The sequence below is a fragment of the Chlamydotis macqueenii genome, chromosome 4, assembly GCF_036417535.1.
Source record: "Chlamydotis macqueenii isolate bChlMac1 chromosome 4, bChlMac1.mat, whole genome shotgun sequence".
NCBI lineage: Eukaryota > Metazoa > Chordata > Aves > Otidiformes > Otididae > Chlamydotis > Chlamydotis macqueenii.
Genome location: NC_141559.1, coordinates 83,278,620 through 83,297,616, shown reverse-complemented (window position 1 = coordinate 83,297,616; position 18,997 = coordinate 83,278,620). Strand labels below are relative to the sequence as shown.

The following is an 18,997-nucleotide window of genomic DNA, read 5'->3' as shown; positions in this document are numbered from 1 at the left end:
GAGAAGGAGAAGGAGAAGGAGAAGGAGAAGGAGAAGGAGAAGGAGAAGGAGAAGGAGAAGGAGAAGGAGAAGGAGAAGGAGAAGGAGAAGGAGAAGGAGAAGGAGAAGGAGAAGGAGAAGGAGAAGGAGAAGGAGAAGAAGGAGGAGAAGAAGGGAAGAGAAGATTTTCAGTTGGAAGGCTCCTACAATGATCATCGAGTCCAACAGCCTGACCATTACACATGCCTGCAGGCTAGTAAATTTTAAATTATTCTGGGGGCTTGAGATACACCTTTACAGTGGAATTCTGCTGTGAGACAAGGCAAATCCTGCTTGAGAGTGAAGCAGAAGACAGACCCTCAGCCAAGTCAGCACATGTTGAATTTTAGAATTTAGAAATTTGGAAATTTAGAATTCAGGTTAGTGGGATAAAACGGGATTTTTCTATTTGAGCTCCCACCGTCCACCTGGCGCTGAAATCTTTGCTCACCGGATCACGAGCAGCCTTCTGCTCCCCAGACCGCTCCTTCCCAGCACCGCCCACGATGGAACGAGCTGCTAAAACACGCGCTCGCCCGAAGCCAGGCGGGGGTGAAAACTATCCCGGGGATCCGCACCCACACTCACTTCTCCAGCAGGATGAGCGCTGTCGTCGGGTTCACGCGCAGATACTTGCACGTGGGTTGCCCGTAGTCAGCCAAATACGTCGACCAGTCCCACTGGATGAAGAGATCCAAGAGCTGCAGCAGCCACGGGAGAGAAAAAATAAAACAAAGAGAAGATTGGAAAAAGTCGGCGAGCGAGCAGGTGGTTTATCTGAAAGCTGGCAAAGATCCTGGGCAGGTGGTGCTAACCACAAAAAATGGTTTGCAGTCTTTGTTAATTTATTTCATATCATTCTGCTAATATTTAATTATTAAGCTATTTATATGTCACTATTAATTTAAGAACATTATTAATTTATGAACTTATATTCACGTAGCCACGGTACACTCCTGTGACGCTATCTCTATTTTTGGGGGGAATCAGCGGTACAGGGACTTCTGTCCCCAAACAACCCCCGGCATCGTTTGAACCACACCACAAGGTTTCCTCATCACGCTTGCTCCATCTCAACATCTTCTGAGCGCTTTGGAACCACTCTAATGACGGGAGCTCCCCGGGGAGGTGTGGGACCCATCCAGCAGCTCAGGGGTTTATCCTGGGTGAACGCAGCTACCGGAGCAGACTGGGAGTCCCAGGTGGTTTCCAAACATTTGTAAGAGAAACCGCCAGCCCCCGGCAGCGGGGGAAGGAAAAAGCGGATTAGCTCAAGTCATCTGTGAGAGTCTTTGCTTCAGATCCCCAAAATTTGCACCTGAAGCCCTCCAGCTCCACAAAGGACCCCTTCGGTGCCCCATCCCTCCCAAGCGATTTGGGTGAGGGATGAGCAAACCACAGCCCAGGTTTCCTACGTGCCTTCTTCCACCCCACGTTCTGCATCCTTATTTCCCTTAAAAGCCAGACAGGAGCTCCCACATCTTTCCCACACAAGGATCTCCTCGCCCCTAAGAGGACTTGCCTCTCCACCCACCCACGAGAGCACGGCTGAGGACGGCTGAGATGCGGCCTTCATCTCCATTATCTGAAACAGGTTAATTAAGAGCAGCTTAGTTCTCCCCCCCAACCTTCTGCCCTGGAAAGCCGCTGTGACCGCTCTATTGCGGGACAGGCTGCCAAGCGCACGGACGTCTTCATCGCTCGCGTCTGCGCGTCCCGGCGCCCACCACCGAAGCCTGGAGAAGAAGGACCATCCCGCGGCCAAGCGAGGACCATAGAGGGCTCATTGTCTCCGCGTCTCCATGGTTTTCCTGGAGACTCCGGCACTGTTTAACAACACATCCCGCCCCGCCAAGAAGGGGATTTGGCTCCTCCGAGACCTCAAGGTTCAAAACAAAAATGTGCAACAAGATTCTTTTTGACTATGTAGGTCAGGGCAAAGAAAACAAGCCGTTGGGAACAATCCCCCGGGCTGGCGGGGGGGACGGATTAGACGGGACCTAAGAGGGCTTTTCCAGCCCGCGGTCCCGCGCGGCTTTGTACGGCGGGCCCATTGTGTTAACTACAAACCCGAGTTGAACATCATCGGCAGGAGGTTTTTTTTTTTTTTTTTCCCCAAAGGGCACCTTCAAGAGACAACCTTAACGATGATTTCACAGGCTCTTTTCATACGGCACAGCGGGGCCAAAACTCTTCTGTCGGGGTCGCCGGCTGCTGCGGGAAGCTGCGTGGTTGTACAGGCTAAATCGGATCCCCCCCAGCGCACCCGAGTCCTCTTGCTGGTGGCCCCGCGGAGGGCTGAACGTGCCTCTGGCAAACCACGAACAGAGCAGCACGAGTTATCGCCAGAGAAAACGCACGGCCGGCCCATCGAGGGGCCAGGTAGTGCAAATAAAGCCCAGGAGAAAGGGAAAAAAGAATGAAAATGAAACAGCAAAGATTAGAAGTGGATTAGGAGAAGATAAAATAAGAAGTGTGGGGATGTGTTACAAGCAGGAGTCTGGAAGGGACAGCAGAGGTTTGGTACACAGCCCTTGGCCCGACGGCCATCCCTGTCCCACAGCTTTGCGTCAACTCCACCACAGCTCGGTTCAACTCAACCAGGTTGAAGGAACGCAGCTTTCCCACGTGCGGCTGCCAGGCTGCTGGGCTTTGCCGGCGTGGAAGGTGCACCACCACATCTTCCTTGTGCTGGCATCGGCCTGAATGGATGGTCAGGGCAAGTTATTCTATGGACCTGTTTTAACATGGAGCTGTTGGAGAGGGTCCAGAGGAGGCCACGCAGATGCTGAGAGGGCTGGAGCAGCTCTGCTGTGAGGCCGGGCTGGGAGAGCTGGGGCTGTTCAGCCGGGAGATGAGGAGGCTCTGGCGAGAACTTATTGTGGCCTTCCAGGTGCTTATAAGAAAGATGGAGAGAGGCTTTTCACTTCTTGTGTAGTGACAGGACAAGGGGCAATGGTTTTAAACTGAAAGGATAGGTTTAGATTGGACATAAGGAAGAAATAGGTTGGATATTAGGAAACAAATCTTTACTGACAGAGTGGTCAGGCGCTGGAGCAGGCTGCCCAGGGCAGTGGTGGAGTCACCATCCCCAGAGGTGTCCAAAGAACATGCAGATGTGGAACTTCAGGCCATGGTTTAGTGGGCATGGTGGTGTTGGGTTGACGGTTGGACTTGATGATCTTGGAGGTCTTCTTTACCAAAAGAGTGGTCAAGCACTGGAACAAGTGGTGGAGTCACCATCCCTGGAGGGATTTAGAAGACACGTAGACGTGGCGCTTAGGGACATGGATCAGCGGTGGACTTGGCAGTGTTGGGTTAATGGTTGGACTTTATGATCTGAAGGATCTTTTCCAACCTTAAATATTCTACGATTCTAAGGAAGCCCCAATCTAAATGCGGCCCCACTCCGGGCTGGACCTTCCCCGAGCGCAGGGAGAGCCGGACTCCCCCCGGCCAGCTCACGACAGTGACGGATAGCTTGTGTATTTTACAGCTGTTTGCCCACATCCATCTTGTCGGCGAGGCAGGTCTGCGGATAGCCGGGGCCGGCACCTTTGGCCTCGGCTGCCGCGCGGCGCAGGGCATCGCCGGCGCTCGCGGGGCTCTGCCGCGGGTCGTGCTCCGGAGGAGAGAGGTCTTGCAGGAGGAAGCCTGGCGGCTCAGGGCAAGCCGTCTCGAAACGATTTATCTGTCACATAAATGTGGTTTTATTGGTTTTACTGTTTAAACTTTTCACCTCTGCTGCTAAATCTGAACGACAGAGGGAAAAAAAAATAAAAAAAAGGAAAAGAAAAACCTGCTTGCGCAGCGGCGCTGGGCTGCGGCGGGCCTGCCGGGGGAGATTCCAAATAAAATATGCAAATACTATTAATTCTTCAAACCAGCATCTCCTTTTCAAGGCTATAAATCAAACTTGGCAGCACATACACTGAGGGGAAAGGAAAAGAGGGGGCGGGGAGGGGGGGAAGAGGCGCTTTTACCACAGCGATATGAAAGCGGAATGAGCTGAGAAGGCCGCAGACGCGCCGCGTGCGCAGAGCGGGGCCGTGAACCTGCAGCCTCCCGCCGCACGAGAAGCGTCTTTGCTGCAAAAGTGGAGCGGGTCGCCTACACTCTTACTGAAATGGTGATTTGAGAGAGGGCAACCCTGGAAAGAATGAAACTGGGAACCAGTTCCCAGCCCTGTTCCAGGCTCCCCTTGGCAGGGGCCAAGAAGCACTTTCGCCCCATTTCCCCCAGTTCCACCTCAAAAAACACTTCCTTCTCGCTCCCCTTGCAATACCACCATCTCAAACTCTTCAAAATGTTATTTTTTTTCAAAGCAAGGGCATGTCAAGTCCAGGGAAAGGATGGTTGCAACACAATCGCACGCCGGTGGCAAAAGAAACGGGGCCATGGCGATGACTTTGCAAGCTTCTCCCTCCAGATGCAAAGCGAGGCGGGACAGCACGTTCTGTCTGACACGAGACGACGTGAATCTGGATGAAATTCTTTCAGCCAAGCCAGAAATAACGTAATGTGAATCCAAACCAGTTTGCAAGCTCTGCCGGCCCCCCCAGGACAAGAGCAAAGAAAGCGCCAGCGTTTGCACGCTTGCAGCAGCGTCACAGCGGGCTCTGCGCAACCTGGGAGGTGACGCGCGGTGGCTAGAGATAAAGAAGATGGCAGGAAAGGGAGCCTCATGTTTTCTGAGATGAAAATAAACCCACGCAAAACCCGCTTTTCCTGCCTCAGAGAAGTCAGGACGATGTTGCAGGGATAACTCTAGATACAGGGTCCTCTCGGTCCCCAGGACCTCTCCCGTCCTCCTCAAGCCTAAGAGATGATGGTCAAGTGTTATTGCAGGACAGATGAAAATTCCTGAATTCCCCAACTTCACGCAACATCTGACTCTTCTTTTTGTCTCTTTGCCCTCTTCCGAACTGATGCACTGCCACTCTGAGCACCCACGAACAGGGATTTGCATCCAAATGCTTTGGCCTGCAGGAAACTTGAGACACACCAAACGCTCTGGGCTCACGGACAAGTCTACTAGAAGAGGAGTGTGACCATCTCCTTTCAGCAGAGAGAAGAGCTTCCCAGGACAGAACTGCCACGACACTGGACACGATGGTCCATCCACCGAAACGGGAAGCAAAAGTTGTCTGAATTAAAAGCAAAGAGCAACTGTCCCAAAAGCAGAGCTGCTCCAAGGCAGGCGGGCAGCCAGCAGTCCAGCCACAAATGGAAAGCACGTCTTTCCGCACCCCAGCAAGGAAACCTTTTGGTCTTTTCAGTCCTTGCCAAAGGGATTCAGCTGCATAAGAGATGTACATTTTGGTCCTGCTAAAGTCAAAAGAGTCGTCAGCACCTCTGCACTTGTGTTCAGGTCTCCCCCCATGCCCCAGCCCTTCTGCATGTTCATATCCTGACTTTTTGGGGCCGAAATCCCAACTGAGCCACCACCAGAGGCAATCTGGTGCAAGAAGCTCATGGCTATGCAGTAACCGGACGGTGAAAGGAGAAACTACCTCATCCTGAAGACTCTCAAGGTCTAGGTCTCTTCTGCCTGGAGAAGCAAAGCCTCAAGGGGAACCTCATCACAGTATTCCAGTACTTAAAGGGTGGCTAGAAGGGGGATGAAGGCTCCCATTTCACAAGGAGCCACATGGAGAAGACAGAGGGTAATGTCTCCAAGTTGCACCAGGAGAGGTTTCATCTCAACATAAGAAATAAATTTCTTACAGTAAGAACTACCGTTCACTGGAAGAACTTCTCCGTGGATGTGGAAGAATCTCCATTGCTGGAGGTTTTCCAGATGCGATTGGACAGGTTGCTAGATCACCTCATCTACGCTTCCTTTGCCACAAAAGGTGGGACCAGACGATCTTTCAAGGTCCCTTTGAAGCTGGGCTGTTCTATGGTTCTGTGATTCTGTCCCAGAACCAAACATCCCTTCCCCTCTTCTCCTCTGCCATGTTTACTTCCAGTGACAAGACAGGACACCAAGATGGCTTGAAAAGGACTTTCCTCTGCCAACATCATCAGAGTATCGGATCCACCAGAATTGTGAGGGCTGGTGGGAAACATCTAATGAAGAACTAAACCTTCCCTTTGCTAAAAGCCCAAATTAGGGAATTCTTACATCCCTGCAGCTTTTAATCATCCTTGTAGTTCTTTTTCCTCCAAGGACACGTACAGCAGGAGAAAGACTCTTCTCTACTAGAAGTTGTTGACTTTCTGTGGTGCTCAGGGACAACACGTTGGAGCTGGCCGGAGCCAGGCTGCAAGGTGTAACTGCCTGACATGCCTTCTGCAAAGCGCCAACCGCTATTAGAAAAACCCAAAACAAACACCATCAGCATGCGTGCACGCACACCAAAGGATGAAAAGGGAAAGACGGCTCAGGACCATTAGCTGGCAAATCTTGCAACCTGTTTCAACAAATTTAAACTCAATTATCCTGGATTTCTCACCTCCAACTGAGCTAGGGGAATTAGAGTTAACTTGCTGCGTCTTAAAGCAGGAGACAGTCAGGCGTCCGGAGGAGCCTGGCCTGGGTCTAGGCGGTGCCAACAGCCGGTGCGTGAGATGTTCCTTGCAGTGGAGGAGGTTCAGATGGACACAGAAGGGACAGCTATGCCACAGGGTTACAGTCAGGCTTTCACGACGAGCATCGCGTCCCCTGGATGGCAGGGTGCCGAGAAGCGTTCACTAAGTAGGGTTTGGGGCACTCCTGCCCTGAAACCTGCTGAGGGTCAGGCTCATGAGCAACCGCTCTTGCTTTCTAGGGGCAGAAGGAGGGAATATTTTCAGGAACAAGCTGAACCCAGCTCTAAAAGGCTCTATTATCCCTTTCTATCCTTATAACTTTTAAGTCTGATGCTCCTCTTCCCTAGTCTTTGTTGCAGACAGCACCCACAATGAACAGCCTTTGACCCGACACCTTCTACAAACCAGTCGTGCTTCAGTTTGCGAGAAATCACACAGTTAGCTTACAAACCTACCGAGATCTTTTCTTTAAAAAGCTCATTTTGCTGATTTAACACCACAGTTCCTTTGATAAAGGTGACAACAAGAGGCTGAGAGGAAGGCAGCACTTGGAAGAGGAAGTCCTACCATGGTCCCACCTAAATCCACCTGGACAAGCCGCTTCCAGCAGGACCAGAGAACACCCAGGTAAGACCTAGTCCTACTGGGTACCTCCATAAAATCACATGAAACTACTGAACTCAAGCCAGCGCCAATTCCCAGTTTGCCCATGCCTAAGCTTGCCCACAAGCCGTCCCCAGCACTGGTTGAGCAGCCCCTACCGCCAGCCAGCGGGTAATTGTAACGGAGCACAAAAGCTCGAAGAGGTTCCAACATCAGCAGCCACAGACAAGTACATTCAAAATAATTTATTTTGGTGAGGTTTCAATTATGCCTCGTGGGAAAGCAATACTGAAAGAGAAAGAAATCCTCTAACCCATGGGGAGCGCAGGTTTGGACAATAGCATTACTCAGAAGAAAAGGCACCAGGGATTGGAACATGATGTTTGTTCCTTTCCTTGTGAAAGACACGGAGGGTACAATCATGGCCTAAACGAAAGCAGGAGCAGATTCGTTACTGATTCCACTGGAAACTGAGATTTTTCTCTGCGTACTGAGCATACTTGGCGTGAGGGGGTGGACAGCACCCACAGTAACCTGATGTTGCACAAGCCAACGTGATGCGCAAGCCGAGGGATCAACGCACACGGAGCTCAGGGAAGGTCAACCTTACTTTAGGGGCTTACTAGATCTGCCTGTAAGAGAGAGATGGACTTCTAGGAATTAATGTAGATCAGAGAGTGCTGCCCAGCCTGCTTGGACCCCTCGGTAAGGCGCAATAACCCTACGCTCAAGTGACTCCTCCAGGTCTCCTGGACAGATGTCCCACTTCGGGCTGTCCTTTCTCCTAAACACTCACGCTGGAGGGAAGAGAACCTATTTCCAAGGCCCTCACCTCACATTTCAAGTTAAGGCAGCAATTTTATCTTTCCTTTTTTCCCCCTCTTTACTTATATCTGCAAAAGGGAAACAGTTCTTGGACAACACGAGAAGAATCTGGAAAGATTTATGGCAGATGGGAAAGCACGTGACGGAGAAACACTTGAGACCAACAGAGCCTTGACCTGTCCAGTCTGGACAGTTTTCAGATCCGTATTATTGCCTGTTTATAGGTTTTTGTATTTCTTACATCAGATTTCCAGAAAGCTTTTGGCCTGCCCTGTGTGCACAGAAAGGTCTCCTGGTTTTCCATCTGCAAATGTTCATCGCTTATCAGGAGGAAAACCTCTGGCTTTCCACCTGCTTCCAAGTAACTGTAGTTACACAGGTTGACTTTTCAACTGTTTCAGAAGGTAGTTATCCCAAGGATCTCGTTAAAATCATAACAAACACAATTTCACCTGAAAAATATTGTGTTTCTGATTGTAGGTCACGTCCACACTCATGGCCAAAAAACTCCCTTTTGGGTTAAATATGGCTTTGAGGAATCCACCTTCTCCTCCCAGCCTGCGACACGAAACCACATGAAGGAGCCACGAAAAGTTCTCGGGCTTCAGGAGAAGCGATGCAAAGCAGCTCAAGAGAGAAGGGTGGGGGACGTCGTGTTACGGCGACGGTCTCGAAGACAGCTGGAAAGTCCCTACCGGCTTCGTTCACGCTCCTCCTGACTTTGATGGTGCAGGATCATGGCCTTAGTCATTCACTGGAGGCTTGCCCACAGGGAAGGCTAAACTGAATTCTAGGGAAATCCCACGTTCCTCCGACCATTGCAAAGCACTGTGCAACGCTGCTTGAAAAAAAAAAACACCTACCAAGGCATGAAAGTTATCTGGTACAAAATCACAAGGATTTCAACGTTTCGGAATAAACTCCGTTGGTTTTAGAGATAATCGCCCAGCCAGGGGATTTTATGAATGGCCAAAAGAACAAAAGGAAACTCTGCCCTGCTGGATTTATTAGCCAATTTGCACTCATAAAACATAATTATTTAGACTCATCAAATTCTCCACGCAGGTTCACAAGTTTGCACGGTGCTTTCTGCCCGGCGAAGACGACCGGCTTCCTTCCCTCCAGATCCTACAATCTGCGGGAGACAAAGAGACAATACTGGGCCGCGGCCAAAAGAAATGAAAGAGCCTCGGAAGACCGTTCTCCTGGGACCGCTATTGAATAACACTTTGCGTTTCCATTTAGCCGTCACAAAGGGGGATTCATTCCCCAAGCAAGATGTCTCCTTTAGAAGCATCCCCCCGCTAGCCTCTCCGCCTCGGATCTTTGGTGGGCATGGCCGGGAGGTGCGTCCATCGCTCTGCCCGGCAAGGATGGAGCCTGGGGTCAGCACCTGAGGTTACGGGGGGTTGAATTTGGGACATAATGCTTGGAAAGTGCTCAGCTTGTAGATAAGTCTTCTCAGAAGGATTTTTGAAGGTGTTACGGGGAGGAGAAGCTGGATTTGCTAATGGGAAAAGACTCCTCGCTCCGTGGTTGGGAGATGATGGCACCGCGTGTGCAGGTACCCCTTGTACGCAGAAATATCTCCTCCGCTGCTGCAGTCCGGGTGCGCGCAGCCTCACGCGTTTACCCGACTCATCCTGTCTGACCCACGCTTCAAAATCAGCGCCTCCAAAGAAAACGTTATGAAACACCACGGAAAATCCGAACATCTCCGGCGAGGGGCACTGCGCGGCACCTTCCGCATTGAGGGGGTCCCCCCGGCAGCGGGGAGCAGCGCCAGGCCAGCCAGCAGCGTCTTTCTGGGCACAGCAATGAGGGTCCTTCCTTTCCACGGCAGGAGAAACCACAAAATTTGAATTAAACTGCTCCCGCCGTCCCCAGAGGCACTGGCGTCGCCCTCCCCGAGCCCCACGGCCCGACCCTCGGTGGGTACCAAACCCCGCCGTGGGCCGCAATTCTTTTTCCTATTGCTCAGCTGATGCCAAGTCCTCCGCAAAGTTGCATTTTTTTTCTTTTGTTTAGGCATTAAAAAAAAGGGGATTAAAAAAAAAAATAATAAAAAGAGGTGACCTCTCGCTAACCCCAGCCGGTCTCTGAGAAGCTGCCGCTGCCTTCACCTCCGAATGAACTTTCAGATTATCTCAGACAAGATTCACCTTGCATTGAACTTGTACCCCGCGCGGCAGCACACAGGCACGTAACCTTGATTAAACGTTACAGCGCAACGCGGCTATAAATTTAATGAGCATTATCGGCGCGCTTCCTCCCGTCGTCCTCGGGCAGGGAGAGCAGAGCGATGGAAACGCCGAGAGCCACCGGGAACGGAACCAGCCCGGCGTGCGCCGGCACGGGCGGGAGATGGGGAAGCAGCTGTTTGAGGGAACGGGAGGGATTCAGAGCAGGTCCTGTGCTGTCCTCTGCTCCTGCGCGTGCAACGAGTTGCGTACGGGCTCTGCGGCAGCTCCCACAGGAGCGAGTGGCTCCGGGTGCCCGTCGTGAGCAGGGACGACCCGTGGAGGGCTTGCCCGGCTTTCTGCTCAAAAGACCCAAGGAGAAGCAAAAAGAAAAGAGCAACAAGGAGCGATAACAAGTCCAGCGGTCCCTTCACCCAGCAGGAAACCTCTCTCAGGCCACGGCCTCCTAAACTCTGGCTGCCCTCTTCACGCAAAGCGCTGCAGCCCGTCGCCGTCCTCCCATTTATTTTCAAGACGCGCGCGTGACGGGAGGCAGAGGCGGCCGCCTCGTCCATCTCCCAGCTGACACGGAGGGAAAGGGAGCGAGCTCAGCATCCGCGCTGGCGGCGGCGATTCCTGCCGCCGAGGTCACTCGGCCGTTTGAGGGGACAGCGAAATAGAGACACTCAAGTTCAAGTGCTTGAAATACCTTCCTTTTTGTTTTGTGGTTTTTTTTTTTTTTTTTTTTTTGAAACACTCAAAACTAAACTAATATATCCCTTGCTTTTCATGATGACTTCCTCCTTAGCCCTGGAGGTTTTGTTTAGCAGATCTATTGTTCTCAGCCAGCCTTGCCCTGGGGTCCAATTTGACTGCGTTCTCATTTTTCCCCCTATGTAACCGATGCTTATTTCTTTAAGCTCTTCTGTAAACAGAAAACACGCCGCGGTGCCCTTGCCTGGCTTTGCAGGAGGCAGGCTCAGACCTGGAACTACTTCTCTGTTTTTTTGTTGTTTTTTTTTTTTTATATAGGAAACAAAAAAGATTGGGCTTGCTCGCTTCAAGGAACCAAACACCTGTGGGATGCGGGAGGGCGGCTGCGGTACCCGCGGGTGGTCCGGGCTGGGAGCGGGGACCACACGGCTCCAGTGCCGGCTTTGCCGGATAAGTGGCCTTTTTCTGCTTGCGAGGCTGGAAAGGTCTCGCTTTCCTAATTTTCCTAATTAACCTCTTCAGCGTTCATTAGGGGCTGAGGAGGTAAGCAGCATCGTTTGGAGGCGGCGTGAAGTTCTTCAAGGCAGTCAGGGTGAAAGTCACCAGGCAGCCTCCGCCTCGATGGGGTGGCACACGGGGAACAAATCTAAAATAAAAAGAAAAACTTTGCAGAGTGGAAGGCATCTGGGATGCTTTCAGGAACACAACAGCAGATGGGGATTTGGGGGCACCAAGACATGGTTTCGTGGTCCCCATGATGTACTTGTCACGGGTTTGGTCCTCACCCAGAGAAACATCCTCGCCTCAGCAGACAGCAAAGGAGGGGGGACGCAAAACCCACTCATGCTGCGGCGCTGGGATATTTTGGGCAAACCTGGCCATTTTCTTCCCCCATTTGCTCTCCTCGCAGCTACTCATCGCCCTGGTTCCTACACCAGCCTCCCAGGAGAAGACTTACTCCAGCACAGCTCACAGGAACCTGTCCAAAGAAGACGGATCCGGCATCACTGCCGAAGAAACTGGTGATACTGGGATCTCTGCCCAAGGCAGGGGGCACAAAGGCAGAGACGAGAAGATGGAGGAGGTGGCCTCAGCTGCTTCCACTGAGAAGGTTTCCTCACCCTTGCAAACACATCGACATCCAGAGATGTCCCCTCAAAGGTGCCATCCCTCTATCTAGCAGCGTCACCTGCAAAACTAATTTGGCCCGTGACATAACCCGCCAATTTGGGTGGCTGATTAGAAACTATTTTTATAAGGCCGCAGGATATCTACTTCCAGTCTGAAATAGCGTTTGGAAACCAGTGAGAGCCATTTAGAGGCGTTGAGCGTATTCTACAGAGAGGCAGACGCACACGCAAATGGATATTCAAACCAGCTGTGGAGACAAGGCTGGCAGGAAACATTTGGCTGAAAGCAACACAGAAATAAAATAACTTTGCAGAAGGTTAGAAATGAGTGAATTTGGTAATGCCTCACTTCAGGAAAAATACAATTGTTGTTCTTCAGCTTCTAGAGACTAATAGATTACCACAGAAAAGATTAAGATTAAAAAGTCCATTATTTCACCTATTATTTTCCATCCATGCTGTAAAAAAGTCTCTTCTGAGGTTGAGCGGACACCACCAAACTTCCCCTCGGGAGGGCTCATCACTCCTCTCAGCATCTACAGGACAAAGCAGATTTCCCAGGCCAAGGCCACGAAATCGCTGGGCTCCGGCTGACGGCGAGGGCCGAGCTGATGCTTTTTGGGGGCCTGCATGCTCCAGACCCCAGACTCTCGCATGAGCCCCAAAAAATCCCTCCAGGAAGGGTTAAAAGGAAGGAGTTAAAATCCACACTCACGTCGGGTTTGTCTGGAAGCCTGGCCAGCCACCCCTCGCTCTTCAGCAGCTCTCTTCTTTTGAGAAAATACTGAGTTTATCTGAACCTGTTCCATTTTCGGTGGGTGCAAGGCATTTTGAGAACTTTAAATTTGTAGGAAATTAATGTGTAGGGGGAAAAAAAAAATCAAAATACAACGTTCTGGTGCGGAACGCGTGTAACGCTTGCTTTGGGCCTCCTGAAAAACCTCCTGAAAACACCCAGGGTGACCAAAGCCCAGCTTCCAATTAATTAACCCCCCAACATTTCGCAGGATATGCTTTTCTGTAACTAAATACGATGCGATGGAAGAGGCTGAGCATCGGGAGGGGTCCCAGCCGAAGAAGCATTTCATCCCGCAACCGCATCCGCCGGGCCTGCGCTGGAGCCGGGCAGCCCTGGGCACGGGGCGACCCAGCGGGATTTATGGCTGTTTGTTGTAGATAAAAGAAAAAAGTAAAAAAAAGTCTTTAGAGGTTTTTCCTTACGCGGTGTCACACTAACCTCTGGATGGCCTCGCGCTTATTGTCACAGCCTTGGAAAGGTAGAAACAAAGGCAGATTTCGGATGCCAAGAGGCGGGTCAGGAGGGAAAGGAGAGGCACGGCTGCCGCGAAATCACCTTTGCGCTGACATGCAGGGCAGAAATCCCGGGAAGGGATGGTTTATGACGTGCGCGCCGAGTTATCGCCCTGCCATAAAGCAATTCGGGGGGAAAAAAGGGCGCTAGCGGACGGCCGCGAGGTCCCGGCGGAGCGGGGAATCCGACACCCGTGGCCGGGGCGGCGATGGGGAGGCGAGGCTTTGCGAAGGGCTGGGGGAAACGGCGGAAAGGCTTTTTTTTGGGGTTAAACGCGCTATACCGGGAGGAAGGGTTTGGGGTGAGAGGGGTTCCCCGGGGCGGAGGTGGGACCCCAAAAGGTGCTGTCCTGCTTAAGGAGAGGTTGCACAATGCGCCGCCCAAACCTGATGCTTCCCCCGTCCCGCAGCGGCCAGTCCCAATGCTCAATAACATCTCAGAAGCAGCTCTTTTTTTGTTTTCAAGACTTTGGGGGATAAAACTGCTCTGGTGAGTTTGAAGTAAATGGGGAGAAAAGAAAAAAAAAGGGGGGGAAAAAGAAAAAGAGAAAAAAAGGAAAAGAGAGAAAAGAAAAGGAAAAGAAAAAAGAAAAATGTAAAAAAGAAATAAGAAAAAAGAAAGAAAAAAGAAAAAAGAAAAAGGAAAAGGAAAAAAGAAAGAAGAAGAAAAAAGGAAAAAATAAAAGGAAAATAGAAAAACAAAAAAAGAGGGGAAAAAAAGAAAGTAAAAAAATAATAATAGAAAAACAACAGAGAAATTTCAGGTAGAAGTAACTTCAGAAGAAGGGGATTTGCCAGAGCAGATGAAATCTCAGATATCGAACCCGCATCTGCTCGGGGAGCTGTCGTCCAGATTCCGGCACCAGAGTTTTGGTTCCGAAAACCATTAACTCCCCGGCCCATTAACTCCCCACTATTTCTGCGTAGCCATAGGTGGTGCAAAACCAGTAAAACCCTCAAGAATCCGGCCATCTCACACAACCTTGGTGCACTCAAGCTTAAACTAAGCACGGCTCAGCTTTAAGGCCAGCCTCAGCGGCCTGGCTTTGAAGCCAAGCATCTCTTTTTCTGCGCAATTTCAGCCCGAAACGCGGGGGCCGCCTCAGCTGGGCGCTGGCACTACACGACGCGATTGAAAGCCTTTCTTTTTCTCAAGGTTTCTCCGATGCCAGGGTTCACCCGTAGTACGTGCGTTTCCTCCGCCATTTCGCCGCCTCCTTCGCTTCTTTCCGCCGCGCGATCCCGTCGCCCGCCCAGGCCGGCGGGCGGGGAGCAGGCAGCCGGGCCGAGCCGTCTGCTCGCCCTTTCCTGTGCTTGAGGAAGGCTAAACCGCCATGGATTTGTCTTTATTTACACCGCACTGTTTACTTTCTTCTTTCTTTTTATTATTGTTTGATAGGAACATAAAGCAGAAGCCCAGCAGATCAATGCCAGAGGCTCCCAACCAAAGGGCTTCTTGCAAACTTCCTTTTGGTTGCTGTAAAATTTTTTTGCGGGGTTATGAACTCCTTAAACAAACAGCTGAGGTCATTGTTAGCTAAAAAAAAAAAAAAAAAAAATATTTAAAGAAATAAAAAAGCAAGACTAATGTTACAGCCAGAGTGGAAGCTGCTCTGCAGAGCAGGGAGCCGAGATGGTGCACAGCAAAATCCATGGCAAAGGGCAAAGGCATCAAAGAATCACGAGTCTTGCACACGTTTTCGATCTGCCAGTCCAAGCCACTCTCTCCACGTTATTCAGACGACAAAATCCAGACTCAGAAGCCCCATCGTATTTTGCGATCTCAACCCCAATTCTGAGGGTCACTGCCCAGGGCAGAGGAACTTTTGGTGGCAGTAATACTGTCCCTTCCCATCTATTGACACGGTAGCACAAGCTAAGAGCAATCCCAGTCCTTCCAGTGCCCAGGAGACAGTGCTGGAAGGGCAGCAGATGGTTCTTGAGATGTTTTGTCCTCCATTCAAGCCCCTTCAGGCACTGGGAGCCGCTCTCAGGTCTCCCCGGAGCCTCCTCTTCTCCAGGCTGAGCAGCCCCAGCTCTCTCAGCCTGGCCTCACAGCAGAGCTGCTCCAGCCCTCTCAGCATCTGCGTGGCCTCCTCTGGACCCTCTCCAACAGCTCCATGTCCTTCTGATGTTGGAGGCTCCAGAGCTGGACACAGTACTCCAGGTGGGGTCTCACCAGAGCGGAGCAGAGGGGCAGAATCCCCTCCCTCGCCCTGCTGCCCACGCTGCTGGGGGTGCAGCCCAGGGTGCTGTTGGTTTCTGGGCTGTGAGTGCACGGCTCACGTTGAGCTTCTCACCCACCAGCAGCCCCAAGTCCTTCTCCTCAGGGCTGCTCTCCATCCATTCTCTGCCCAGCCTGGATTTCTGCCTGGGGTTGCCCTGACCCAGGTGATGTATCTCATGTATACATGTCATGTATCTCATAATCATTTATATCAGGGATTTAAAAGACTTTTCTTCCCCAAAAATTAAGACTGAAAATCTCTACTTCTTCCCCAACAGGAAGAACTTTGCAAGAGCCATACATCATTCCAAGGACATGTCCGAGGCACCGTGAAGAGGGTGACGGCAGCGAGGCAGCTCGTTTCCTGAGCAAATACCGGCACAAGGTTTCCCACTGCCAGATCCCGAGGTTTGCCAGCGAAGGCTCGCGTTGTGCGTGGACACGGTATTTTAATGCTTCCTGAGAATCACAAACCTTTGGGTCCAGAGGGAAAGAAATTCTGCAGCTGGGTACTTAGGCAGAGAAGGTCTGATCAATACGAAAATAATTTAACTGGGTTTGTGTGCTGTCCCCAGCAGACCAAGCTGATGTCCTCAGCTAGCCTCCAGCCAATCCTCCAGGAGATGGTCATTTCCAGGAGAAACTTCCACCTGCAGCCACACCGGTTGTACCCGCGGCAGAAGGTACCACGCAGGTAAAGCACCGAGCGGTGACCGGAAAAGGGGGCTGGGGAAGGAAAGGGAAGGAATGCCGACAGCGTTATTATGGGAAGGAAATAAATCACCAGCGGGGTGCTCATCAACGCCAGCCGATGCCTGAGTGACCCTACCAAGGGCAATACGTGAATATCAATAAATTCGGACAGAAGGAAAGAACGGGATGGAAGCACGTTGCGACAGAGAAGGCAGAGAGGCCTCTCAACCTGAAAATTTACAGTCAGAAGGAAGAGGCTGGCTGGCTGTCTCTCCACCCAACCTCTTCCCATCTCTCAATCCGTACGGGATAGAATTACTCGTTCATCCCCGGAGGCAATCGCGTGCGGGGTTTCGTTTCCAATTGCCGGCGACACTACAATTTCCACTCAGCAGGATTGCTCTCACCCTTTGGTGAACTGCGTCGGTGCGGAGAACCAGCCCGGCGCCTGCAGTCGCCCTCTCTCCCCGCGGAGTTCTCCGTAAATCACACGCGGAGAGCGGGATCCATCTCCAACACGACTCACCCTCACCTGCGGCAGAGCCAACGTACAACCCGACGTACAACGGCAGGAGAAGAGAAGCTGGGTGCAGAGCGCCTCTTGCACCCCCGAATCCGTCCCGCCACAGCAAAACTCTGCAAAGAAATTCTTATTTCTGTGCTGCTGCTAATGAGCCTCTCCGAGCCTCATTTTTCATTCCTGCCTTAATGTCTTCTCCCACCTTTCTTCCTCTCGCCTTGAGATCCTCCTCTCTGCACCACCGGCCGTGCCTGATACTCTTTTCTCTAAAAAGGCCTTGTTTTCCCAACGGCCCAGAAAAGCCCCGGTCTCCCGAGCCAGAAGCATAAATAAATTAAGACAGTGAATTCAAAAAAGAAAGAAAAAAAATTAAAAATAAATAAAAGCCAAGCAAGCTCATGGCATGTGCCGAAGTTGCCTTGTGCTCAGATACAAATTTTTCATGACGTCTCATCACTTATTTAGTCTGCGGGTCCGTGACCTCCCGCGTATCGCCGTGCTCCACCGACAGACGAGGAAGACCTCTGCCCACCACCACCCTCACCCAACCCCCCAGACAACCCCGGCTCCACTCGAAAGCAAGCAGATTTTGTAAAAGAGTCGATTGTCCAACTGATCTACAGGACTACTGAGTTTAGTAGGAATGAAAAGAAAAAAAAAAGAATCCTTGTAGATGGAGAAGGTTTAGAAAGAAACGCCAGCGGAGATGGAAATCATATGGGTTATTAATCATCTGCCTGTCGAAGGCTTCATCTAATGCCTAAAGCAGAAGGGAAAAGACGCCGTGATGTGCGAGAGGGAGAACAACACTGCTCCTAGCAGCCGGAGAACCTCCGGCATTCCGTATTCTCCTCCTCTCGCACCGCGGATGTGAGCTATGTTAAATATTGTGCCGTGGGTTCATCCTGCCCCTGGGATGGAGCCCAGAAGAAGGCCTCCAGGAGAAGTTCTCCTTCTCCTCCTCACCTGAAGTGACCTCGCGGTCACAGCTGCTCGGCGTAGGGCAACACAGCTTTCTCACCCTGGAGGGATACAGAAAATAACTAAACGGGGAAAAAAATAAAACCAAAATCATTTTCTCCAGACTTTGTGGAGGTATCTGCGCTCCCACTGCAAAACCCTTCAGGGGTAAGGACACGGCGTGGGCGAGGCGGCTGCGATGGAGTTGCAGAGCAGAGCGAAGCCGCGAGAAATATTGCAGCGCAGTCGTTACCGCGCGTAGGGATGACGCTGTTGTGGGCAAGCTAAGCTCTGAAACATCCCTGGGAGTAAAGATGAGCAAATAAACCCAGAAATGGGTTCAGAGATGCTGTACACCAGCAGATCCTTTGGAAAAAAACATAATTGGACCACGCGGGACTTAAGGGTCAAGTCATCTGCAGAGTCAGCCAGGGGCCCGTAAAAAAGATCGCATCCTAAGTCCTACATAAGTGTTTCGGCGAGCACCAACTTAAGCAAGCGTGGCTTTGTATAAATTTATGTCTTGTGACTGACCAACCTCGATACAAGGATGGGCCAACCCTGCTTGAACCATATCCCATCTATAAAGCCCCGTCCCGACGGATTCTCTGGGTGTAACGAAGCGCGAGCTCTCAGCGCGGCCCCTCTCCAGGGAGAACGCTTGCTGGACTTCCCTTCTTATCTTATTGCCACGAAACTTATCGTAATTTAATAACCCTCCACCCCGCGTGGAATTTCAGCGAACTCTTGCGCCGGGTTCAGAAGGCACTGGGAGGAGTGGAGGGGGAAACGCACGGGCAGAACGCGCAGGCAACACGATTGCCTGGGTCATGTTTCGCTTTGGAAAGGATTAGACTGCATATAAGATTATATTATATACTATATATCATTACAGTAAATTAAACATAATATAATATAATTATGTGTCATTATCTATTCTATATTATAATATAAAATTATATTTGGGGGTTGGACTAGATGACCTTTAAAGGCCCTTCCAACCCAAACCATTCCATTATTATTCTATGTTCTATATTCTATATATCCCAGGCAAACTATATCGAGCATCCTTCTCGCCAAGGGGCATCACAAAAACGAAAAAATAAAGGTTCAGGATGGAGAGACAGCGTAAGAAGCTGTAACCGCGAGGAAAAATCACAGAGTGAAGGCCATGGAGTGATTTCAGCAGAAGAATTTTAAAAAAAAAAAAAAAAAAAAAAAAAAAAAAGAGGACAAGGGCGGAGTACAGAGTGCGTGCACTCCACATGTAACGGGAGAGGAA

The 18,997-nt window shown here is 50.9% G+C and overlaps 1 protein-coding gene across 3 annotated transcripts in view; it reads right to left on the bottom strand.

Moving 5' to 3' along the window:
* Positions 1 to 18,997, bottom strand: part of EXOC6B (exocyst complex component 6B) — a 274,450-nt gene that overhangs the window by 8,877 nt on the left and 246,576 nt on the right. For all 3 annotated transcript variants that reach the window (XM_086747734.1, XM_086747730.1, XM_086747732.1), the window contains one exon: positions 607 to 719. In XM_086747734.1, coding sequence (XP_086603860.1) covers positions 607 to 719 — 113 coding nt within the window. The remainder of the gene's footprint in view (positions 1 to 606; positions 720 to 18,997) is intronic.